General features: G+C 38.1%; 2 protein-coding genes across 14 annotated transcripts in view; one reads left to right on the forward strand and one right to left on the reverse strand.

The window, feature by feature from the left end:
• Cdk12 (Cyclin-dependent kinase 12) overlaps positions 1-27876 on the forward strand; it is a 621218-nt gene that overhangs the window by 562707 nt on the left and 30635 nt on the right. The window lies entirely within an intron of this gene.
• Positions 10022-27876, reverse strand: part of LOC150090760 (glucosidase 2 subunit beta-like) — a 213876-nt gene continuing 196021 nt past the window's right edge. For both annotated transcript variants that reach the window (XM_090372539.1, XM_090372533.1), the window contains exon 16: positions 10022-10276. In XM_090372539.1, coding sequence (XP_090228665.1) covers positions 10124-10276 — 153 coding nt within the window. In that variant the 3' untranslated portion in view covers positions 10022-10123. The remainder of the gene's footprint in view (positions 10277-27876) is intronic.

Genomic DNA, 27876 nt, shown 5'->3' on the forward strand with positions numbered 1-27876 from the left:
AAGTCACAAAAGAAAATTTGATTTTTCACAAATTTTTATTAATTTTGGCAGAATTTGTGCACTGAAATTATAACAAAATGACACTTTTACCAGACTTACATTTAAATACATGTTGAAAACATGTACTGTATTTAAATATAAACACACCTCTCATTTAAAAACTGATCTACAATGGGTCAATTTTTCATTTCTTTGATTTTCTTGCAGATCTTTCTACTTTTCTACTTTACAGTTCCTCTTTAGCATCCAACAATAGTCAGCCATCATGTTGACATTCCACCTCCCCTGGTACCTTGTCTCCATGTCTTTACTGTCCTGGTGAAACCTACATTTTCTGGGAAGTAGTCAATGTGGGAGTCTAAAAATTGTACCTTGACACTAATGTTGTAGCCAAGCTTCTTGAAGTTTGCTAACATATTTTAAACTATATTTTTGTAGTCTGGATCCTTGTTGTTCCCTAAGGATTTCTTAATAACAGACCTGAAGCTAATCCATGCCTGTTTTTCTCTTTTATTCATAGTTCCCTCAAAATCTCAGTCCTTCATCAGTTTGCAAATATGAAGTCCAACAATGGGAATTTAGTACAAAGGTAGGTGGAAGCAAGGTACTTTCCTGAATAAAAGTTTCACAATCTGTTTCATCAAACCCCAGTTTGATGTGCAAAGAAGACAGTTTTGGGATCTACCAGTAGTTTATGAACAATGTTCTTTGATCCAGGCAACAGACTGCCCTTCTTTGGTCAGACCTTGACATTTCTTGCCTGACTATCCCACTCACACAAAAAACAAGGCATTTTTGTGGAGCAAAATTGCTATCCAAGGAGTTGGGGGAGGACTCCCCCCCCCAGTGCTGTTTGACAATCAATACTAATATTGTGCCAACCAGAAAACTGTTTAAAAATAAATAACTTTTATCTGAGAATTTAATTATATATACATATAAATAAAAGCCCTTTTTTGCCACTTTTATTTACACAATTCTCAGTTTTTATTTTAATTTTATATGTATACATAATTAAATTCTCAGATTAAAGTTATTAATTTTTCAACAGTTTGCTGGTTGGTACAATATTATTTCATAATGAAATAATCCCGGTGTGCAGGACCTTTTTTCTAGAATCAACACTATGTCCAAGTAATATGCCTATCACTTTAAAGACAGCACAGACCAACCAGCCATGTTCTTTATACTTAATATTTGTCACCAACTTCTTCAAGTTCTCATATGTTTCTTTCAAATACATAGAGTGAGTTACTGGAATTAACCCATATTTATTTCCATTGTGGAGCAACACACCTTTGAGACTCCTCTTTGATGAGTCAATAAAAAGTCTCCACTGTGTAGGATTGTAACTAATTCTTAAATAGTTCATTAAATCATTTATATTACTGAAAAAAAAAAAAAAAAAACATAGAACCATCTTCAGAAAAGTGGGGGACTAGTTCTTGTTCTCTGTGTCTGTACCATGAGAAAAACATCCCATGTGCTAGAAGATTTTTTGAATTAAGTCTTCATCCTTTGGCAAATTTAAATCTCTTAACAGATCAACAGTTGAGGACTGGACTCAATGTCTCCAGGCATGTAAACTTCAGTTCCATCATCAGAAACTTCACTTTCAGCACTTTCTGCTGCTACATTTTCCAATATAAGTGGAGGGTGAGGAATCAGCAGGTTGTTGCCATGTGGGACTTGTCTAATGGCAGTGGAATTGCAAATGGCTTAGCCTTCTTTTTACCATTTTTCCATAATCTCAATGCTTCAACACAGGTTTGGCAAATTTTTTTGTGGAGCCTATTGTTTATCTTGTTCACCGAGTTTCATTGCAAAATAAGCACAATACATAATTTTTACAAATTCTGTAATATCTTGTCTTTGTTTGAGAACTATATAACTTGCACAAATATAACAAAATAAGTTTGGATTGTTCAAACACTTGTGTGAAGACATTTTACTCACTTTTCAGCACAAGTTTGACACAATAACCTCAAAAATAAACTGAGCTCACACTGATAAACACCTGCATGGAGCTCTCAAGATCAAGAAACAAATGGCTAAAGGCATTAGCATTATTAGAGGCATATGATGCAAGAAAGCAAGCTTATGCAGCATCAGCCAAAAAAAAAAAAAAAAAAAAAAACCCTCCCATTTCATCCCTCCATTCGTTCCAAATGCCCGTCCAGATCAGCCTTAAATTTATTTAGACTATTAGCGTCCACAACAAAAGACGGAAGCTTGTTCCACCAATCAATTACCCGCTAGCTAAAGGCAAATTTACGCACATATATTAGCATTAGCATTAGTAGAGGCATTTGATGCAAGAAAGCAAGCTTATGCAGCATCAGCCAAAAAAAAATAAAATAAATAAAAAATAAAATAAAATAACCACTTCCCCTTCACCCCTCTGTTCGTTCGAAATACCTGTCCAGCTGAGCCTTAAACTTATTTAGGCTATCAACTTCCACTAACCAACCACCTGCTGGCTAAATGCAAATTCCGCACGTCTATCCTACATCTGTCTTTCCTCAATTTGAATTTATGCCCTCTCAGGTGATTATTCTGAGCAAGAGGGAGAATCCCATCAGCATTGAGCATGCTCAAACCATTCAAGACTTTATACACCTCTATCAGATCACCTCGCTGGTGCCTAGTCTCCAGACATTGTAATTTGCAAAATTTAAGCCTTTCTTCGTAAGAGCACCCCTTTGTTCCATTCACTAATCTTGTTGCCCTTCTCTGTACTCGTTCCAGCAGCTCTACATCCTTCTTGAAATGAGGCCTCCAGGCCTGTATACAGTACTCTAGGTGTGGTCTGACCATTGCCAAGGGAATAATCACCTCCTTATCCCTGCTAGAAAAATTCCTATATATCATTGACAATACACCATGAGCTACTCTTGCAGCCCGTCCGCACTGCTCAGAGAACTTCATATCTGCCTGCACAACAACCCCCAGGTCCTTTTCATTCTCTACCACTGTCAGTGTAGTACCACAGAGTTGATACGTCGCTCTGGGGTTGCTGTTTCCCATATGTAGTACTGTTTTGTTATTTGTTATTTGGTTTTTAGGAGCATTAGCAACTAAGGCCATATTGCTCCGGGATATGCGGTGGTCATTCCCTGACCTTTCCGCATCCTCCGTATTTGGTGGTGACGGGCTGGAACCCCGGTCTAATCAAGAAGCCTGTGCTACGCACTGCTGCTTCTTCCCACCTGGCTACGGAGGCGCCTATATGTAGTACTTTATATTTGTCAATGTTAAACTTCATTTGCCACCTCTCAGCCCATCTGCTCAACCTTTCCAGATCCTGTTGCAGCAGCATAGTGTCAGTAATGTCCTTAATAACCCTGCCAACCTTCGTATCGTCTGCAAACTTGGACATTATTAAGCTTGATATACCATCATCAATATCATTTATAAATACAGAAAACAATAATGCACCCAATACTGAACCCTGAGGGACTCCACTAATAACAATAGTCCACGATGAGCAGTGTCCATTGATTACCACTCTCTGTCTTCTCCCCCTCAGCCACCCCTTTATCCATAGCAGCAATTTGCCTCCAATGCCACACTGCTCCAATTTGTGCAGCAGTCTTCCATGTGCAACAGTATCAAAAGCCTTTCTAAGATCCAAGTATATAATATCAAAGTTATTCCCTGCATCCAGTTCTTTTGTGACTGCATCATAGTATCCAGTCAAATTGGTCAGGCAAGACTTACCCTTAACAAAACCATGCTGTGTCCGAGCTATAACTGAAATCTTGTCTAGATGATCCTGCAGTGCTTCTTTAACCAGTGCCTTCATTAATTTTCTGGGAACAGAAGTTAAACTCACAGGTCTATAATTACTTGTGTCAGCCTTTGATCCTCCTTTGTGAATTGGGGTCATATTTGCACATCTCCAGTCCATGGGTACCTCCCCTGAGTCCATATGAACCCATAGCCATAATTATGAGAAGCTCTCATAATTATGGCTATGGGTTTGCTTACTTCCTTTGCTGCCTCCTTTAATATAACTGGATAGATCCCATCCACCCCAGGTGCCTTTCTTGTGTTTATCTTCAACAATTTCTCCTCCACTTTACTCTCAGAGATTACAAGATTCTCTAGCTTACTGCCAGAGTTGAATACACCTCTGGCATTCCCCTCGCTGAATAACTCCTCATGTGTGAATGTCGATGCAAAATATTCATTTAGTTTGTTAGCTACCTGAGCAGGATCATCAACAGTTGACCCATCGATATCCAGTGGACCAATCTGATTCATCCCATTCCTTCTAGAGTTTACATAAGTAAAGAACTCTTTGCTGTTTTTCTTTGCATCCCTTTCCAAAGATATCTCGTAATCTGCCTTCACCTGCCTAACCTCCTTTGTAACTTGGTTACAGATCGACTTGTATCTATCATAGGCTTCTGTGTCACGTGTTAATTTGTATGTATCCCATGCATTTTTCTTCTCTGCCATATGTCTCATTAGTTCAACTGACATCCATTTAGGCCTAAACCTTGAACAATATTTCTTAGTTGGTATGTAAAGCCTAGTAGCTTCCAAGATAAGTTCTTTAAATGCTTCCCATTTTGAATTTGCTGTTGGTAACATCATCAGTTGGTCCCACTGTATAGAATTTAAATACTGTCTCAGTCCATCGTAGTCGCCTTTACGAAAGCAATAAACCTTCCCTTTACCCCTAATGGTAGTTACCTCTTTGAGTAAATCCTACTTCAGCACACTGTGATCACTGCCACCTAGTGGTTCATTTATCTGCAGATTCTTAATGCATGAAGAATCACTGCTGATAATCAAATCAAGAATATTACTCCCTCTAGTTGCCTCCCGAACATGCTGATGTAGAAAACAATCATCCAATAAATCCACAAAAGCCATGCTGGTGTGTGAGTGACCAGCCCCCAAATTCCAGTCAATATCTGGGAAATTAAAATCTCCCATTATAAGACTCTCTGATTTACTGGCCCACTCTATTTCCCTGTACAGTTTCTTATTATACTCATCAGAGTCATTAGGCCTATAGCACACTCCTACTCTCAATTTTGATCTCCCAATGCTTATGTCACACCAAACTGACTCGACACTGCACTGTCCAGCGATGTCGACTGGCTTCACTTCGTTGGATTTTATGTATTTCTTAACTAATAGCATAACCCCTCCTCCCTTCCTATCCTGTCTATTCTTTCTGTAGACATTGTACTCCCCAAATTCCAGTTCTGCATTCCTTATATCTATGTGACACCACGTCTCTGAAATCCCAAAAATATCTGCCTTTGATGTTTTGAGCGATACCTCAAATTAATCAAATTTATTTACTAAACTCCTAGCATTGGTGTACACGCAAGTAATCCCAGCAGTCTCTGAAATATCCTGCATCTTATTTTCCAGGCTGCTGCTCATTCCAATAGAAGCAGTGCAAGAATCACTTTCACCTCTGCCAGTGGCTACTGTTAATCTATTAGTCCTTGTATCCCCCCAATCTAGCAGTTTTCCGACCCACCTAACACTGCCTCGATAGCATCAGCAAACATTCTTGCACCCTTTCTATTTAAGTGTATTCCATCCCTGTAGAAGCAGTCTCTCCTGTTAACAAGTACAGACCAGGCTGAAAAAAATTCTACCCCTTGAGCCTTGCACAATCTTTCCAGGGCCGAATTGATCGACAAGGCTCTCATCGTATACTCCCTCCTATCGTGTCTGGGCAGAATTGCAGACACTTTCAAATTCAACCCTAATTCACGGCTTTTTTTCAACAGTGACCTGTACTTGTTAAGTAATTCCGCCGGTCTCCTACTCTTAATATCATTAGTGCCAACGTGTACAACTATATCACCTTTTGTGCCCTTAAAAGATGATATCCGCTCTACAACATCATCAACCTTTGCCCCTGGCAGACATACCCTGGTCCTGTTCCACCTATCCTTTTTACAAAGCATGTTTCCCGTTTCCCTGACAATAGAGTCACCAACAACTACTAGTTCCCTTTGGACCAGTGCATTCTGCCTTGGGGGCTGCCACTGTGTTGCGCTATGACCAAGTGCAAGCTCTGGCATTGGTGTGGGCAGCTGAGAGCTTGATGGGCCCCTCACTTTTAATCCTTTGAGGGCATCCACCCTGTCCTTCAAGCTGTAATATTCTAATAATCTACAACTATCTTTCCTCAATTTGAAACTGTGCCCTCTCAGGTTCTTAGTCTGAGCAAGATGAAGAATTCCATCAGTATTCAGCTTGCTCAACCCATTCAGGGCCTTATATACCTCAATCAGATCACCTCGCAGGTGATCTGATTGAGAGCACTCTCCAGGTGCTGCATTTTGCAGAACTTAAGCCTCTCTTGGTAAGAGCACCCCTTTGTTCCTCTCACCAATCTTGTTGCCCTTCTTTGTACTTGTTCTAGCAACTCTACATCCTTCCTAAAATGAGGCCTCCAGACCTACGCACAGTACTCTAGATGTGGCCCGACCATTGCCTTGTATAACGGGATTATCACCTCCCTGTCCCTGCTAGTAAAATTCCTATATATCATTGACAAGACTCCATGACCTGCCCTGGCAGCCCATCTGCACTGCTCAGCGAATTTCATATTTGGCTGCACAATTACCCCCAGGTCTTTTTCACTTTCCACTTCCCTGATATGTTTCTCTTCGGTTACTGCTACCCATATGCAGTACTTTGCATTTGTCAATGTTAAACTGCAGTTGCCACTTCTCAGCCCATTTTCCCAACTTACCTAGATCCAGTTGGAGTAGCATACTGTCATTACTGTCTTTAACAACCTTGCCAACCTTTGTATCATCTGAAAACTTGGACATTAAACCTGATATACTTTCATCGATATCCTTTATCAATGATATTGATGACATCACTGTTGCCAACATGTGGAGATTTAGTTTGCAAATTCTCAGCATTTACTCCTAACTTAATACAACTCATGTGCTGCCACTTTATTAGGTACTGTGCTGCCACTTTATTAGGTACACCTACCTAGTAGTGTTTTGAGCCTCCTTAACCTTCATAACAGCCTGAATTCATCTAGGCATGGATTGAACAAGATGATGAAAACGTTTTGCAGGAATGGAGTACCATGCAGACATGAGTGTATCACTCAGTTCCTTGAGATTCGATGGAGGTGTAGGCCTGCAGTGAACAGCCCTTTCCAGCTCATTCCAAAGATGTTCAATAGGATTGAGATCCATGGACTGAACGGGCTACTGCAGCAAAGAAAAGTCATTGTCACGTTCCTGGAATCATTCCATAGTGATTCGGGCTTTGTGCATTGGCACATTATCCTGCTGGAAGTAACCATCTGACTGAGGATAAAATGTCAACATGAATGGATGCACTTGGTCAACAAGGATGTTTAGGTATGATGTGGCATTCACATATGAATCTATGGCTATCAATGGACCCAACGTGTGCCAAGAAAACATTCCCCACACCATAACACTGCCCCCACCACCTTGCACAGTAGTTGTCAGACGTGACGGGTCCATGGATTCATGTTGTTTTTGCCAAATTCTGAGCCTTCCATCAACATGACGCACCAGGAACTTTTGACTCGACAGACCAAGCAACTGTTTTCCAATCCTCGATAGTCCGGTGCTGGTGTTGCTGTGCCCACAGGAGGTGTGCTCTCTTGTTCTTCATTCATAACAAAGGTACGCAATGTGGCCGTCAGCTATTGTAGCCCATTTGCAACAAAGTGTGACTAGTGGTCCATTGCGATATTTTGTTCTGCGCACCAAGGTTGTATTCTGATGTGATGTGTGACATTGTGGCCCATCTGTTTGCTTGCACAATTCTAGCCATCCTCCTCTGACCTCTCTCATCAACAAGCGATTTTCTTCCACAGGAGTGCCGTTGAGAGGATGTTTTCTGTTCGTTGCACCATTCTCAATACACCCTTGAAACTGTGGTGCATGAAAAGTTCAGGAGAACTGCCGTTTCAGAGATGCTACCTACTACTACTATGCCACGTTCGAAGTCTGTTAGATCGCTCCTTTTCCCCATTCTTGCTACAGTTTGTATGCTTAACTGATACTAGAAAGGTTGTTCTGCTGCATTTATATCCACAACTGTGGTCATGTGACTTGCAACATTGTGGGACAAACCATTTGTGTGCACAGCAGGGATGTACCTAATAAAGTGGCAGCACATTTTAAGTGATTTGTGAAAAAACAGTACACGATAGAAAAAAATTAATAAATTGTTAAAATCAATATAAAAAAACTGAGTTAAAAACAGCTATTAGTTTACACACATCGAAAACCATCTGGAGTGGTATAAGAATATATGCATTTTCAGTTTATTGTTAACCCACATAGTTTTTAGGATATATGAGATTTAAAAGTTTTTTACCACAAAGAAATTTAAAAATAAAAAAAAAAAAAAAATCCTTGCAATGAAATTGAAGTCAGTGAAGCTGTGACCCTTCAGTACCTTTCATGAACAGGGTAACCTGGCAGCAGCAAAATTATTTTTAGTTCACAGCTTTTAAACAGTTTATGGCTAAAAGTCTTTAGTGTCTCTCAAATCCATGTTACTATGCTAGAATCAATAAAATAAAGAACCTATACTTTCAATCTTAATGGAATCAATGATCATGCTTATATAATTTGTACTTGCAAATTTCCTTTCAGAGAAAGCCCTCCGTTCATTTTGGTTACCATTCTAAATACAGATTCTTGAATAGGAGACAGTAGCTCCTATTCAAGAATTTTTATTGCTATCAGTAAACTCAGAATCCTGCATTTTTATTTCCACACAGGGTTTTGCTTTTTTATTGATAATTTTGCCTGTTATTTTGTGTAAGAATTTAAGAATTTCAAAAATGTTGTGTAAGTTTTTATCCCTTACAATTCATGGAAAGAATAGTGATTCTTCAGCAAAGTGTATTATGGTTTTTTTATTTTTATTTTTTTTATTTATTTATTTATAAATGCTATTCAAAAATTTTTTCCCTTCTTTACAATTCTCAGCAAAAGTATTGAGTTCATATTGTCACTGTGGCTTACCAGCTAGAACAGCATACACCCAGTCAATCATGATTAGTGAGGTCAGCGAGAGCTGACACTACCTTCCACATGACCAATCGTGTGAGATCTACACTTAACAGATCAACAGCACTTTAACAGTTTCATGAAACTATCAGTACTATTGATAGCAGCCACTTATTTGGAAAGGTCAGATTAGAGACTGGTGAAATTCTTAAAAGTTTCTTCATTTAGAGCCATTCAATCTCAGTAAGTTAATTTCAGAGAGAGAGAGAGAGAGAGCTATTTTCAACTGCGGTATCTAGTATTTTGGCTGCAGTATCTCCTGATAGAATTGTGTTAATCAGAGCAAAGGAACACTTTAAAGAAAAATCTCGCTCTCTCTCTTCAGCCAAGATAGTTAATTGTTGGAACAACTTTCCATCTGGTGTTGTGGAAATGGATAGTTTGAATAAATCCAGGGAAGAGCTACACAGACTATTAGAGGGGATGTACAGGTGATATTGGAAGGGTTTTGTTTGGCTGATCCTGTACAAGCTTGCTTTCTTACATCATTTGCCACTACTAATACTAAGTATGTGAAACTTGCAGTGGAGGAAAAATAGCTAAACAGAGGCTAATGTTAATGCTGTGTGCAAGTATGTCAGGAGAGTTGGAGCCTCCTGCTGGTAATTTGAAAAAGCAAAAAAACTGCATTGCTTTAGAGGTGTTAACCAGCTTAATGTAGAACGGTGATATTTAAAAGATTGGTTAATGCAACTTCCCACCCTGACATAATATTGAACAAAGTTCAATTATTTCTCTCCTCAAAACAACATCAGCATGCCAGGCATTAGGTCAAAGGATTATTTTTATAATGATTTTATTGACAATGTATATTAAGGCATTTTTTTTGTCTAAAATTAAAGAAGTTGAATTAACCTTGCAGCTAACATGTACCATTAGTATTCTGCATATTCAGCTTTACGTACTGCTTTGGGCTTTGTCAGTTAACCATCACAAGATAAAATAATGACAGAAACTTTTTTTGGGGGGAGAAAATTATTATTGTATGTTAAATACATTCACTAACATACATTGCACTTTTAAAAAATCAGAGTATAGCACACCACTGTAAATTTGTATTAAATATCAAATTGCATTTCATCCAGTGTTTCGAGAATTTCAGGAGGAAGAGTTGAGCACATGGCAGGTGTGCTGAATTCTAATTTGTAATCACATGGACTAGGCTCAGTAACAGATAACACTTTGTTTTCTTCTCCACAGATCTGTATGATCTGAAATTTAATGTAATTTCTTTAAATAATAAAAATCAGTAAAATATTATGACTTCTTCATATATATGAGATATTCAAGTAAATAAGTAGAAATTTAAAATACAACACAACCTCATCATAGCATCAGTCCAAAAAAATACATTTCTCTCTTTCTATAGTAATAAAATTATATCAAACCTAAGAATAAGGTAAAGTAAAATTTGTTGATCGATGTTAAACATGCTCACAGACCTTACCTTATCTGCATTAACATGGTGCAGGGTAAACATTTAAATCAGAGAATTATGCTGTATGGTTATATCCTCCATGTCAGTATACTGGTTTCACCACTCATTCATTGGAAGAGGGGGTCTGTGATCAAATCACATCACAGACCCCTCACATCAGCAGAACAGAGCAATGCTTAACCTGGCACTGGTGGCAACAAACAGTGTCGCAAAAAAAAAAAAAAAAAAAAAAAATCAGAGTGGCTAATCATAAAATATAGACATAAATCTATCCAGATAACAAAGCCATGTTATATCAAGTGGCTGAGTATATTCTTACATTGTTTATGCAAGAATATACTCATTACTTACCTCCTCAACTTTTCTTACTACTGGATACATCATGAATTGTAAAACTAATAGATCAAACCTATTGCAAAAAGATCTAAACCTCCCAAACACTTCCTTATTCATTTAAAAATTATACATGGTCTCAGTTCCAATCTCAGTGATGTCTATTTCTACTTAGTTTTCCAAACCTCATGTACTTTTTCTGACAGAAATATATATTATCAGTTGATTCTTATTCTTCTTCAGTGTGCCATCTCTTTGCAGAGGTTGGTTGTCATCTTTGCAATGGATAAATGTGAGGCAGAAGCCCTAAACAAACCCTCATTACTCTGATCATACCACTCTTTGCAATTTGCCAACCAAGATTTCCTTCTTTTCCCATTGATCTTGCCCTGGATTATCAATTGCAACATCATATGTCCTAAATATTTTAGTTTCTCTCCTTAATGGTGTTCGTTATTTCTGTCTTTTTCTTCATTCATCTCATGATGTCATCATTCTTTATCTTATCAATCCATGACACTCTTAACATTTGTCTGTAACTCCACATCTCAAAAGCATTTAACTTATTCTGGGTCTTCTTTGTCAGTGTCCAGGCCTCAGCTCCATAAAGGAGGACAGAAAAGACAAAACATCTCAATATTCTTGTTCTTAAAGGAAGCGTAAGATCACTGTGGCATAGAAGATTCTTCATTTTAAGGAAGGCTGCACGTGCTTGTTCAATTCTTGAGCATACTTCAATAGAATGGTCCCAGTCCTCGCTCAGCATACATCCAAGATAGCGATAACTTTTAACCCTTTCAATTTCATTATTGATTGTAATATTTGTTCACACTTCTTTCTTACTGATAATCATAAATTTTGTTTTCTTGATGTTTAACTTCAGACCAAAATTTTCACTTATTCTGTTAACCCTATCCATTAATGCTTGTAAATCCTTCTCAGAGCTGGCCAGCAATATAGTATCATCTATATATCTGATTATATTTATTGTATTGCCATTAATCTTTATCCTTTCTATACATCCCTCTAAAGTTTCTTTAAAAATTTCTTTAGCATACCCGTTGAACAATATAGGTGATAGAATACAATCTTGATGAACTCCTCTTTTAATTTCATTCTCTTCCGATTCTTCTCCTTCTATACATATCTTTGCTGATTGTCCCCAATATAATTTCACTATTATTCTGATGTCATTGCTATCAATTCCAATCTTCTCTAAGATTTGGAACAATTTGTCATGATCAAAGGCTTTCTCATAATCCAAGAAGCAGATGAATACCTCTTGGTTTACATCTTGACATCTTTCTACTAGAGTCTGAACTGCAAACAGGGCTTCCCTGGTACCCAGTCCTTGTTGGAAGCCAAATTGAGAATCACTGTGTTTTCTCACATCTTTTATAAATTCAGTTGTGTATAATCCTTAGAAGTATCTTAAATGCATGACTCATCAATCTAATTGTTATAAATTGAGAACAACTATTTGCATTTGCACATTTCGGTATGGGTATGAAAAGCGATCTCAACTATTCTCTAGGAATTTTTCTAGTATCATAAATCTTTTTGAGCAGACCAACCAATACCTCCACCTTTATTATCTTTAATAGTTCTGTTGGAATTTTGTCAGGACCATTTGCCTTTTTGGGATTAGCCTATTTAACAGCTAAGATCACTTCTTCCTCCACGATACTCGGTCCTTCCACATTTTCTGATCTGTTAAACATTGCTGTTGCATCAAACAGTTCTCTGATATATTCTTGCCAGCACTCAAATTTTTCTTAAATTGAAACTGCAATTTTTCTATTCTTCTTTTTTAGTATTCTTCTACTAATTTTGTATTGTAGTCCTAATGCCTCTTTCAAGAATTTATGCTTGTTGAATTGGTGATGTAAGGATTCCAGTTTCTCAGTTCCTTCACATTTGGACCTCATCCAGTTTTCTTTTCCTCCTTTTATTTTCTTCTTAATTTTTGTTTTAATTTTTTTGTATTCTGTTGGGTTATTTTTATTCTGCCTTCTCTTTTCCATCAGTTCTAGTTATCATTCATTATCCACTTCTGTTTTGCTTTTAAAGGTGCATCTTTCAGCTAATTAAACACAGCATCTTTAATTGATCTCCAACTTTCATTTATATCTTCTGGGAGGCTATAATCCAGTTCCTTCGCTATGAGTCATCAATCTTCTTTTTAATATCCTTGTTCTCCAATTTTTGTAGGTCAATCCGTTGTTTACCCTTCTTCATTTTTATACGTTTCAATTTCGCTTTACCAATTAATGGGCCATGGTCAGAACCTATGTCTGCACCTGGATATGTTCTTAAGTGCTTCACGCTGTTTTTGAAATGATGGTTGATCAAAATAATCAATTTGATTCTTCACAATATTGTTTTCTCCATCACCTGGATGCCGGAAACTTTGCTCTAGAGACTAAACATGGGTTTCGCCACTTCAAGCCTCCAATAAGCAAAGTGGTGGTATTTCACCGGTTGATGAAAGCCATCTACCACCTATGACTTGCTCAGATCATGTCTCCGAATATTCTTGTATGCAACTGCATATTGCAGTTGTCTTGCATCCATATCTCCAGGTTCATTTTTTGCCTGTGTCAAAGCTCACAACAACAACTGTGAAGCAGATATTAATCAGTCCAAACCAGATTTTGAACAGGCTAAGAGTAGAAAAATAGCTTCTTGTCCAAATGGAGTCAAGCATTCTTGTCTCTTGCCAAAGCTATTGGCCACAACTTTTGCCCATCTCTATTCCCATCTCTGTCAAAACCAGATGGTTCTATTGATACCTCATCAAAAGATAATAAAGTTCACCTACTAGCATCGCACTTTTCTTCTAACTCGTTTATTGACGATCTTTGTAAACCACCTCCTACCATTCCCAGTACGGTCCATTCAATGCTTCCTGTCATCTTTTGTCAAAAGGATGTCAGAAAAATCTTGAAGTCTTCATACCAAGAAAGTAGCAGGTCTTGAGGTATTTTTCTGCTGCTTCTCAAAACCTGTACTCCTGAGCTTACTCCTATTCTGTGTCACTTTTTTACATTTTCTTTTTCCACCAGTGCTTTCTCTTCTGCTTGGAAATTTTCCCTTATCCAGCCAGTCCCTAAAAAGGGTGACAGATATTTCCCACCCAGTTATTGCACTTCTATTCTTTCTAAAGTAATGGACTTTCCATTAACTGACAACCTCTAAACTATCTAGAAACCTTCCATTTGATCAATGATTGCCCGTATAAATTCCATTAGTGTCGATTCACTGGTGAGATATTGGCTTATGTTATCCATCTATGGACAAATTGAATTGGTGACACTCAAGCAGTTGCTCTTGACATTTCAAAGGCTTTTGATCAAGTTTGGTTTAAAGATCATCTAATAAGCTTCCAACTTATGGTTTGTCGACTGTTTTTTGTAATTAGGTATCCAGGTTTCTCTCTGACCGCTCACTGCGGGTGATGGTAGATGGCTCTCTGTCTTCTAATTTCTCCACTAATGCAGGGGTTCCCCAAGGTTCAGTTCTTTCTCCCACTCTTTTCCTCTTGTATATTAATGACCTTCTTCCATTGACTGGATCCATAGTTTTGCTGATGACAGCACATTGCAATCCACCTTCCGGTTTGAAAAACCTTGCCCTACACAAACAGCTTCAACCACTATCCATTACCAAATTTTTAAATGCCGATCTCCAGTGGGGCAAAGATAACTTAGTTGATTTAATTCCTTCTAAAACTCAGAGTTATCTTATATCTCACAAAAGAGGATTCTTCTGCTCCTATGGTTATCTTCAATGAAACTCACATTTTTCTCAAGATCACATATCTCTATTAGGGATTATCCTGACAACTTCTAATTTCTCTTGGCATAAACACATCACAAATATTGCTTCCTCTGCATCAAAAAACAAAAAAAACCCCGAGTTTTCTCTTTTGCTCCTGGCATTACCTTTCTTCCAAACATCTGCTCACTCTGTACAAATTACAAATCTGCCCTACCATTGAATGTTGTTTCCACATCTGGGGCAGTGCCCCCAAATTCTCTCTCAGGCTTCTAGGCCCCATTCAAAAGAGGCAGTTTAGTTAATTAATGACCCATTTCTAACAGTCTTTCCACTCTCTATCTCATAGATGTTCTGTTTCTGCTGAATGCCTTTTCTACAGATACTTCCACGGACACTGTTCCTCTGAATTGGCTTCTGTAATTCCTGCTTTCTCTTTTCAACCAGTCCAAACACGTGTCGCAGCCAGTCAACATTCTTTTACTGTCCAGATTCAAGTTCACAGAACCAATTTTTATTCTTCTTCATTTATTCCCTAAAAAAGCCAGGTGAATTAGATTTTCCTCTGCGAGTTATTTGGGTTTATCCACCTGTAGAACATGCAGTATGGCCTGAGATGCTGATATTCCCTAAAAGCCAAGAACAACAGACATGATCGTGTTAGCCTTGATACCTTAAATTAATCAGTACAGTCAACAAGAAAATCCAGGATCAAGCATGGACAAAACATGATAGAACTGAATTTCAAAAAAAAAAAAAAAAAAGACCTATTGTTGGTATGTGAGAAACTGGGGCTGCAATAGCAGGATTTATGAAAAATGCAGGATCATTCAAGGCTACAATATCTAGAATTTATAAATGGCTGGAAGATGGGGGGGGTAACCGTAGTGGAAAGATAATACAGGAAAGGAATGACAGAACTTTACACAGGACTGAGAGGTGACATCACCAATCTAGCATCAAGCACTTCTAGAATACATTCAAGACATAATAGGTTGAAAGCATTAATAGCTAATTACTATTAACAGTATCTAACCATTACTGATTATGTACATTCAATTCACCAAAACTAAGAAACAAAGACTCCAGTGGTGTTGCATCCCTCATGGATAGCACAGTGGTTACACCATGTGAAAAGGTCTGGGTTTAGATTCTGTCAAAATGAGAGGAATTCCTATGGGCCTTTTTTTTAATACATACCTAATTAGAGTGTTTGCAGAAGGGTTGCACATTTCTTCTCTCAGAAAAACTTTCAACCTATTGGGTGTACATGAAGCAAACTATAAAATCTGACATTTAGCATCCACTTGTATTTCGATTTGTATCACTCATTTTGTTCAACATTTGGAAGCAAAGATTCCCGTGGTGTTTCCTCCCTGACTTATAAATAGCATAGCAAAACAAGCAACCTGACCATAGCATGCAAGCAATTTACAAATGCAATGCACTGGCACTGCCTATCTTTAGTTGCTTTTGTAGCTTCAGTTGCTACAACAACAACTAAGGGTATGTGGTGCTTTTTAGTTGTTCAGTTACTTCTATCCATACTGCATATGGGTAGAAGTAACCCCAGAGAAACGTATCAGTTGTGTGGTATTATTACACATAGGGTGGTAGAAAATGAAAAAGACCTGGGAGTGCAGTCTGTCAGATATGAAGTTTTCTGAGCAATGCAGACAGGTTGCCAGAGCAGGTCATGGGGTATTGTCAATGATATACAGGAATTTTGGAAAAGGAGGTGATTATCTCTTTGTATAAGGCAATGGCGAGGCCACGCCTTGAGTACTACATACAGCTCTGGAGACTTCATTTTAGGAAGAATGCAGAGTTGCTTGAGCGTGTACAGAGAAGGGCAGAAATATTGGTGAGGGGAATGAAGGGGTCCTCTTACGAAGAAAGGCCTAAGTTCTGCAAATTGCAGTGGCTGGTGACTAAGCACCTGCGCAGTGATCTGATTGAGGTGTATAAGGCCTTGAATGGGTTGAGCATGCTGAATTCTGATGGGATTCTTCCACTTGTTCAGATTACGAACCTAAGGGGGCATAAATTCAAATTGAGGAAAGACAGCTGTAGAATAGATGTGTGGAAATTTGGCTTTAGCCAGCTGGTAGTTAATTGCTGGAACAAACTTCCATCTGTCGTTGTGGAAGTTGATAGGTTAAATAAATTTAAGGAGGAATTGGACAAATATTTAGAGGAAATGGTTGTGTGGATTCTTGTAAATAAGCTCATATGCTTGCTTTCTTGCATCACATGCTACTATTACATGTGTACACATACCTGCAACTCATCTGAACCTCCTAGTCTATTGTTGTAAATATTATTCAAAGATGGCAACTGTAGGCGGTACGTCAATTAAGAAGTCTGTGCAGCCTCACAAATGTGAAACCTGTTTGAACCATAAAGAGGGTTTTTCTAATGCATCATGTGTATTGTCTGTGGAAATCATCACAGAGTAAGTCCAAAAGAGGGGGGGGTACAAGGAATCTCCATCAATATGACCACCATCTGCTGGTAGTTACACAGCTTTCAGTTCAGTGGGAGCACAGCTAAGGCCAGTATTCAAAACTGATATGTACCAGCATTTGGAATGGTGTTGTTCTTGATGTTCATGGATTCTAGAGCAGTGATAAATCATGCTACCAGTATTTCATTCTGATGGATATATTTGGATATAGATTGCCCAGAGAGTACTATGTGCCAGAATATTGCCTCTCTGTTATAAATTATGGTGAGGGCAGTCGGATGGTACAAGGCTGTTTCAACTGGTTAGAAATTATTCCATTGGTGAAATCAGTTCATGACCTATCTTGGACAATCATGCCCTGCCAACACTGTGGCAGTACTAATGCTAAATATATGTTGATGCTACTACAGAAATGGGCAGATCAGTATCAGCACACTCATGCTCCATGTCATATAGTGAGGGTCATACTGGAATGTCCTTCTTCAAAATTGACTCTGCCAGCTGCTTTGCAAGAGGAATGAAGTGAATCTGGGTTAGCAGAAAGTATGCCAGGGAGGGCCGAGGCTGTCATACAGGCAAAAGGTAGCTCTACAATGTAATATGTTTTTGAATTAAAAGCTCTTTTTGGAACTATCAGTGTACCTAAATAGGCATATAGGTCATATGTCCATAGAAAGCTTTGAGAAGTTATTCTGACTAAACAAATACTGATAGCATAATGGCACTTATGGAGCAATAGTTAACTCTTAAAGTGTTTTTTTTTTACATGTGCTCAGTTCGGCTACTCCCCCCCTCCTCCAACCCCAGTAAGAGAGATATTCAGAGTACACTAATTTGTACCAGACACCTGGAAATACATGGTAATTATGACTCCATTTCATGACTGCCAAGATCATTGCATCTTTTATCACTACACTTGTGTCTGGACATTCACAACCAACAATGTTTATACATTCTAACAGCAGGATGCAAGTGAAACTGTGAGTTTCATGGCAGAATTCATAATGCTACTGCTTTGACAGTTTCCAACTTTTGATCAGAATTCGGCATGAGTTAGGTTCTCATCTGGATACATGCCACATTATCAGGGTAAGCTGCATTGAACTCTAATAAAATTTTGAAATAAACCAATATCTTGACTTCTGATAATCTATTTCTGAGTACATGCATCATTGCCTATGTTATCCCAACCACTTCTCTGTTTTTTTGCTATCCATTTCACATTACCCCATGCTAAAAATAAATGCTGCATTTTCAATAGGTAGTGCATGATGAAAGATCTTTCGAACTGCCATATTTATTATAAAATGATGATAATGATTCATGATGTCCAAGAACTTTAAATTGAATTGTTTAGGCTCCTGTTATATTGTTGTTTGTTGTTTGTTATTTGGTTTTTAGGAGCATTAGCAACTAAGGCCATATTGCTCCGGGATATGCGGTGGTCATTCCCTGACCTTTCCGCATTCTCCGTATTTGGTGGTGACGGGCTCGAACCCCGGTCTAATCAAGAAGCGTGTGCTATGCACTGCTGCTCCTTCCCACCTGGCTACGGAGGTGCCCCTGTTATATTGAAAATTTCCACAGTAAGTAACAAAAAATTACACGATGAAAGATCTTTCAAACTGCCATATTTATTATAAAATGATAATGATTCACAACGTCCAAGAACTTTAAATTGGATTGCTTAGGCTCCTGTTCTATTGAACATTTCCACAGTAACAAAAAATTACAATGTGAAAGCATATATCCATATGCAATATAGTAAGCTTTGTTTAATATGTAATGCAGATTTTTTTTTCCTGACAATAAACTAATCAAAATTAAACTTTTTTAATTAAAACTACAAGCATATATTGCGAAAAATTACGTTAAATTGGAATATTCCTGTTCAAAATTTTGTATATCAGATAAATAGTAGTAGTAGTAGATATTAATTTATTGTTTAGAATAGTGATTTCCAGCCTTTTTGGGATGTGAGCCATATTTGTAATTCATTTAGCATCATGATGCCCCTAAAATTACAAATATACTGATGCCCAAAATTAATTAATTAATTAATAATGGAAAAATTCACTGTACTTCAACTATAACTGGACACTCACAAGCATACAACATGCAAGTTGCATACAGCTTTGATATGTTTGAAGGATGTAGGGTGGGTCATTATTATTGTATCAGCAATAGGATCTATAATTTATTGGATAAATCTAGCTACATACTGAAACCTGTTTTTATTTATTATTATTTATTTTTATTTTTTCATGGATTCCACTATAACCGAAGTTGGGTTGGATCCCGTAGGTTGGTAAACACTGGTTCAGAGTTATTTTTCTCATCAAGATGATATATGAGTTAGAGAGAAAACAATACACTGTTGTATACCAGTAATAAACAGCACTGATTTCTGATTATGAATAACTGAATATCCAGATTTGCATTTTTAAATGATAACTATAATAAAGAAAATAAGTGAAATGATATTAAGAATTGTGCAGATTTTAGCACTGAATAAGGCACATGGTTTAAAAAAACCAAAGATGCAACCTTATCATTGATTTATACTGTGGAATAATCACTTCCTTATCCCTGCTGGTAAAATTCCCATATATAATTGACAAAACCCTATGAGCCATCCCAGCAGCCTGTCTGTTGTGCTCAGTACTTCATGTCTGGCTGTACAGTCTTTTCCATTCTCCACTAACTTGGGTGTGGTACCATCCAATCGTTATGTTATTCTGGGATTACTGCTACCCATATGTTATATCTTGCATTTATAAGTCTTAAATGTCAGCTCTCACTTTTTAACTCATCTGCCTGATTTCTGTACATCTTGTTGTAGTAGCATACTCTGATTCTTTTGTCACTCAACCATCCCTTTATCCACAATGGTTACTTGCCCCTAATATAACATTGCTTCAGTTTGTACAGTAGTCTTTGATATGGAATGGTATCAGAAGCTTTACTGAAATCCAGTCCTTTATCATTGTGTCATAGTAGCTAATCAGATTGGTCAGATGACATCTCCCCTTAACATATCTGTGCTGTGATTGTCACTTATCTGAATCTGTAACTTATCTATTAAGTGATCCTGCATCATTGACTCCATTATTTTTCCTGAAGCAGAAGTTTACAGGTCTGTTATTACTCACTTCACTCTTTGTCCCCCCCTTGTGAATAGGGAAAACATTTGCACATCTGCAATCTATAGGCATGTCCCCTGAACCCAAGGATGCTCTCAAAATGAAAGAGGTTCTTACCTCTTTTAGTATAACTGTATACAGGCCCAATTGAAAAGACTGTGATATCTAAAGTATCTGGGCTATTAAGGGGTCTAGCCGAGACCTTAATACAGTTGAAGCTCTTTAAAGTGAACATCTTTGTAACGTCCCAGCACATAGTGATGAATATGCCAATTTCCCATAAGCTTAATTCTAATTTTGCGTGTTATAATGACCTTAAAAAGGAATAAATTCTCTATGACAGCCCAAAAATTTCTACCACCCCCTCTATCTTGCTTTTTATTTTTCTGTTATAATATTTGCATTTCAAAACGTTAGCAAATTGAAACTAATGATGAGCTTGCATGCTGACCATGGGAAATAGTTTTTTTTTTATAAAACCCCCAAACACGAGAGGTATTAGAACCTACAGCACTTAGTACTGTGCATGGGCTGATTTGATACCTGTTGACACTAGACTTGAATTTCTGTAGACTGTAATTTTTCAGGAAACATGGGAGGTTGTTCCAGAAAACCAAAGTTGAATGAATAAATGAGGAAGAAGAGAAGTTGGTTCTGTGAGTTTGGAAGGGAGAGCGGGAATTATAGAAATCAATTCAGAAGAACAGTGCCCATGGATTATAGAAAATGCATGCAGCAGAAACAGAATGTCTATGAGATGAGTGTAGAGGCTCTGTTAGAGATGAGCCATTAATTAACCTAATTGGCCTCTTTTCAACGGAAACAATATTCCATGGTAGGGCAGATTTGCAATTGTACAAAGTGAACACCAGTTTGGAAGAACAGTAACACCGAGAGTGAAAGAGAAAACCCAGTTTTTTAGATACAGAGGCAGCAATATTTGTAATGTACTTATGCCAAGAGAGATTAGAAGTCAAGGTAATCCCTAATAGAGATATGTGATCTTGTCTAGAAATCTGAGTGTCATCAAAAATAAGCATAGCAGTAGAAGATTCCTTTTTGCAAGATATGACAGGATTGAGTTTTAGAAGGATTGAAATCAACTAAGTTATCTTTGCCCCACTGTAGAATTACCTGGAGATCTGCATTTCAGGAATTGGTAGTGAATATTTGAGAAGTTGAAGCTGTTTGTACAGGGCAAGGTTTCTCAAACTGGAAGGTGGAATGCAATGTGCTGTCATCTGCAAAAATATGGAGAGGATTTCTAGTCAACGGAAGAAGGTCATAAATATACAAGAGAAAAAGAATGGGAGGAAAGAAGTACCCTTTCAGAAACACCAGCATTAGTGGAGAAGTAGAAGACAGCCATCTACCATTACCCACTGTGAGTGGTCAGAGAGAAAACTGGATGCCCAATTACAAAAAAACAGTTGGCAAACCATAAAATAGAGGCTTATTTATAAGACTTTTATGCTAACACGATCAAAAACCTTTGAAATGTCAAGAGCAACTGCCTGAGTTTCCCCAAACTTATCCATTGAATTTTTCCATAGATGGGTAACATACACCAAAATATTACTAGTAGATCGACACTGACAGAATCCATTCTAGCGATTGTTAATCAGATGGAAGGTTTCTAGATAGTTTAAGAGTTGCCAGTTAATTTATTTTTCCATTACTTTAGAAATTCATTTAGTTATTTATAAGACCTTTATACCAACAAAATCAAAAGCCTTTGATTGCAAGGAGTAATTGTAATGAGACGATAATTGATTGGGAGAGATTTGTCACCCTTTTTAGGAACTGGCTGGATATGAGCAAATTTCCAAGCAGAAGGAAAAGCATCTTTGGAACAAGAAAGTGAAAAAAGGTGACATAGAACAGGAGTAAGTTCAGGGGCACAGGTTTTGAAAACAAGTGGTGAAATACCATCAGAACCTGGAGCTTTCTTAGCATCAAAATTGTTCAAATTCCTTCTGGCACCCTTTTAATGGAAGACCACAGGAGGCATTGAATGGAGTGTATTGGGAATGGTGGAAGGTGGTTTACCAAGATCATTAATAAACGATTTGAAACAAAAGTAGTATGCTAGCAGGTCAGCTTTATGTTTGGCTGAAGTGGCAGTAGAACCATCTGGTTTTGACAGAGATGGGAATAGAAATGGGCAAAAGCTGTAGCAAATATTTTGGCAAGAGACCTGAATGCTTGACTACCATTCGGACAAGAAGCAAGTTTTCTATTCTTAGCCTGTTTAAAATCTAGTTTTGACTGATTAATAACTGCTTTATAATTACTGTGAGCTTTAGTGTAGGCAGAAAATGAACCTGGAGAGTTGGATACAAGCTAATTGCAAAATAGTAGTAGTGGCATGTGATACAAGAAAGCAAGTGTATGAGCTTATGCAGCATCAGCCAAAAAAAAAAAAAAAAAAAAAATTTCACACAACCATTCCCTCTAAATGTTTCTCCAGTTCCTCCTTAAATCTATTTAACCTATCAACTACCACAACAACAGATGGAAGTAGTAGTGGCATGTGATGCAAGAAAGCAAGCGTATGAGCTTATGCAAAAGCTCATACACTTGCTCAAAAGCTCAGCCCATCAGCCAAAAAAAAAAAAAAAAATCACACCATTCCCTCCAACTGCCTGTTCAGTTCCTCCTTAAATTTATTCAACCTGTTAGATGAAAGTTTGTTCCAGCAATTAACCACCCGCTGGCTAAAGGCAAATTTCCGCACATCTATTCTACATCTGTCTTTTCTTAATTTGAACAAGTGGAAGAATCCCATCAGAATTTAGCATGCTCAACCCATTCAAGGCCTTATACACCTCAATCAGATCACCACACAGGTGCCTAGTCTCCGAGCACTGCAATTTTCAGAACTCAAGCCTCTCTTGGTGAGAGGATCCCTTCAATCCCCTCACCAATATTGTTGCCCTTCTCTGTACATGCTCAAGCAAATCGACGTCCTTCCTAAAATGAGGCCTCCAGACCTGTATGCAGTACTCAAGGTGTGGCCTGACCATTGCCTTATACAGAGGGACAATCACCTCCTTTTCCCTGCTAGCAAAATTCCTATATATCATTGACAAAACCCCGTGACCTGCCCTGGCAGCATTGCTCAGAAAACTTCATATCTGACTGCACAATTACTCCCAGGTCTTTTTCATTTTTTTCCACCTTAAGTGTAGTACCACACAGTTGGTACGTTTCTCTTGGGTTACTTCTACCCATATGCAGTACTTTGCATTTGTCAAGGTTAAACTTCAGTTGCCACTTTTCAGCCCATCTGCCTAAATTTTCTAGATCCTGTTCCAGTAGCACACTGCCATTACTGTCATTAACAACCCTGCCAACATTTGTATCATCTGCAAACTTCAACACTAAGCCTGATATACCTTCATCAATATCATTGATAAATATACAAAACAACAGCAGACCCAACACCGAACCCTGTGGAACTCCACTAATAACATTAGTCCACGAAGAGCAGCACCCATTGATTACCACCCTCTGTCTTCTCCCACTTAACCATCCTTTTATCCATTGTAGCAACTTACCCTTAATACCATTCTGCTCCAATTTGTACAGTAGTCTTCCATGCGCAACAGTGTCAAAAGCTTTCCTGAAATCCAAGTATATGATATCAGAATTATTTTTTGCATCCAGTTCCTTTGTAACTACATCATAATAACCAATCAAATTTGTCAGGCAAGACTTTCCCTTAACAAATCCATGCTGTGTCTGAATTATTGCTGCAGTCTTGTCTAGATGATCCTGCAATGCATCTTTAAGCAGTGACTCCATTATTTTACCCGGAACAGAAGTTAAACTAACTGGTCTGTAATTACTCGTGTCACCCTTCGATCCCCCTTTGTGAATTGGAGATACATTTGCACATCTCCAGTCCGTGGGGACCTCCTCTGAGTCCAAGGATGCTCTCATAATTATGGCTAAGGTTTTGCTTACTTCCTTTGCTGCCTCCTTTAATATAACAGGATAGATTCCATCCACCCCAGATGCCTTTCTTATGTTTAACTTCAACAATTTCTCCTCCACTTTGCTCTCAGTTTTTACAAAATCAAACTTCTCATGTGAATATAGCTGCAAAATACTCATTCAGTTTGTTTGCTATCTGAGCAGGATCATCAACAGTCAAACTATCAATATCAAGTGGGCCAATCAGATTCATTCCCTTCTTTTTAAAGTTTATACAAGTAAAGAAATCCTTGCTGTTTTTCTTAGCATCCTTTGCCAAATATTTCTTGTAATCTGCCTTCGCCTGCCTAACTTCCTTTGTGACTTGATTACAGACAGGCTTATATCTGCCATAGGCTTCTGTGTCGCCTGATAATTTATATGCATCCCATGCATTTTTCTTCTCTGTCACGAGTCTCATTAGTTCATTTGATAACCATTTAGACCTAAACCCTGAACAATATTTCTTAATAGGTATTAAACTGTTAGTTCCACGATTAATTCCTTGAATGCTTCCCACTTAAAATTTGCTGTTGGTAACATCATCAGTTGATCCCACTGTACAGAATTTCAAAACTGTCTGAGACCACTATACTCACCTTTACGGAAGCAAAAAGCCTTTCCTTTACTCCTGATTGTAATTACATCTTTAAGTAAATCCCACATCAGTACACTGTGATCACTACCACCTAGTGGTTCCTTTATATGCAAATTCTTAATACAAGAATGATCATTGCTGATAACCAGATCAAGAGTATTACCCTCTCTGGTTGCCTCTCGAACATGCTGCTGTAGAAAACAATCATCCAATAAATCCACAAAAGTCTTAATAGTGTGTGAGTGACCAACCTACAAATTCCAGTCAATATCTGGGAAGTTAAAATCCTCCATTATAAGACATTCTGATTTACTAGCCCACTCTATTTCTCAGTACAACTGTTCACTGTACTCATTCGAGTCATTAGGCCTATAACACACTCCTACTCTTATTTTTGCTTTCGCAGCGCTTATGTCACACCAAACTGACTCAACAGTGCATTCATCTATATCAACTGGATGCAATTCTTTTGATTTTATATTTTTCTTAATTAACAGAATAACACCTCCTCCCTTCCTATCCTGTCTATCCTTTCTGTACATATTTTACTCCCCCAAATTCCAATTCTTCATTCCTAATATCTGTGTGACACTACGTCTCTGATATCCCAACAATATCCACATTTGATGTCTTGACCAACACTTCAAATTCATCAAATTTATTTACTATACTTCTAGCATTGATATACATGCACTTATCCTTAGTTACCCTAACACATCCCATATACTCACTTGTTTCACGATGACTGCCATCAGTCCCTGAAATCCCCAGCACCCTTCGCTCCATGACACTGCTTATTCTAATAGAAGTAGTGCAAGAATCACCTTCACCTCTGCCTGCAGCTACTTTTAGTCTCTGAATCCCACCCTCAAGCTAGCAGTTTTCTGACCCACCTAACAGTGCCTCAATAGCATTAGCAAATATTCTTTCACCCTTTCTATTTAAGTGTATCGCATCGCTGTAGAAGCAGTCTGTCCTGTTAACAAGCAGTTAAGAAAATGCAACATTCTTATCTTGAACAGCCTTAGCACATTTATTGGAAAACCAAGGTTTAGATAAAGGAAGTGATTTTAAGGTGAAGTGTGGAATAAAGCATTTCATCCCTGCAAGAATAATTTTACTGACACGATCTGAGCACATGTTGACATCAGCAGATTTGAAACAGTAATCGGACCAAGGAAAAGAAGAAAATAAATCTCACATATCATCCCATTTTGCTTTGTTGTAATGCCAAACAACACGAGGTTGAGAGTGGCCATGAGCAAAAGGCTCAATTTGAGAAGAGACCATCACCAAGATAACTAGAGGACCACTCACCTCAACCATATGGCAAGCATGTATGCCATTAATGGTTGTTTGTGAGAAAAAGATCGTGTTGGCTGTGTGGTTAGGATTGTCTGGTGAAAAAGAAGAAAAAAAAGGGTAAACTGCAGCCATTATCAATCCACTGCAGGACGGAAGCCTCCTCAACGATTCATGTTGAAGGAAATGGACCATAATCTGCCACGCTGGTCCAGTGTGGGTTGGCAGATTGACCATATTTGACAGTCAGGGGCTTGAACCCCAGTCTACTCAAAGAGTGTGTGCTACTGCACTCCGCTCCTGACCACTCGGCTATGGAGGCTTGTAGGTAAATTCACAATCTGTGCAAGGTCATTAGTAATTGCAAAAGCCTCAGCATCTCAACCAGCTGGGTTCACATGACTAGAAAACAGAAGCCAGCAGTGAACATCAAAATCACCAAGGAAATTTATCTCACTGTTAGGAAAGTTTGACTGGAGAAAGTCAAGTTTCAAAGAGAGGAAGTCAAAGAATTCCAAGTGATTAGTGTAGTTGGGAAAACAATAAAGGCAACATATGAACTTGACAGAATGTGGTAGAGAGATTTTAAGCCAGAGAAGATTGAAAAGAGGAGATTCCATATCAAATGATAATTGGGATTCTATCAAAAAAGTACACGGGGTTTGGAAAATTGTAAGTAGAAATGGAATCACTGAGACCATGTATATTTTTGAAATGAACAAGGAAATATTTGGGAGGTTTAGATCTTTTTGCAGATGAGTTTGATGTATTAATTTGACAATTCATGGTGTATCGAAAAGGTGAGGACACTGTATGAAGCAATGAAATTTTTGGATATGGCATTCGCAATGCAACAATATACTTAGCTCCTTAATGTGTGCTAAATAATGTAATAATGTGGCCTCGACAATGGCCCCTGCATGCATATTGCTCAGACTCCTGCCAGCAAGTTTATACACTAGCTGATCTGGAAGCCTCCAGTCTGCGATCACTGTTTTAGAGCTGTACCCTCAAAATGTAAGGAAGACTGGATCTTGCCACAATGTCCATCATAACCTCAGAAGACATCAATCATACTACATGATGAAAGAGATGGGTGGAGGGTTGCTGGAGCTTTGCCCTGGATGCTAAACATGGGTTCCAACACTTCAAGCCTCCAATAAGCAAAGTGGTGATATTGCACTGGTTGATGAGTCATCTACTATCTAGTATTGCCTGGTAACACAGAGGGGTGGCATTCATCTGTGTGGTATGGACAGCATACACCTCGACCTCTGTTTGGATTGGTTTGCAGGGTTACTAACAGTCCCACCATCATGAAGGTGCAAGCAGAGGATTTAGCTATCACAGACTGACCAAACTTTGCCAAAATTAGGTCCACTTGACTTGAGTGTCACCCGAATATCAGTTCCATCGGTGTTTTAGACTTTTGGGTAGCAAGCCCAGCTTGCTACCTAAGAGAATGTCTGTGACAACCTTAAGGACTGAATGCAGAATGAAGAATTTCATGCTTCATTCTGCATTTGTCCTATCCTAAATAATAACAAATTTGATTTATATATTAAAATTCCAGAGATTTCCGGAATTTTAATATAGAAATCAAGGAAAACACTTTTATTGAAAAGTACTGGGAGTTTCAGCTGTGTGGATGGAGTAAAGAACACAAAATCAGTAAAATTTGCTGGGGTCTGAAAGATCCAGTGTGCCTTACTCAGGGTTGACAAAGTTATGCTGTGATTCCATTATAATTCCATTCCTGTCCAGATTCTGTTACA

The sequence above is a fragment of the Mastigoproctus giganteus genome, chromosome 1 (assembly GCF_048544385.1).
Source record: "Mastigoproctus giganteus isolate SK-2022 chromosome 1, ASM4854438v1, whole genome shotgun sequence".
NCBI lineage: Eukaryota > Metazoa > Arthropoda > Arachnida > Uropygi > Thelyphonidae > Mastigoproctus > Mastigoproctus giganteus.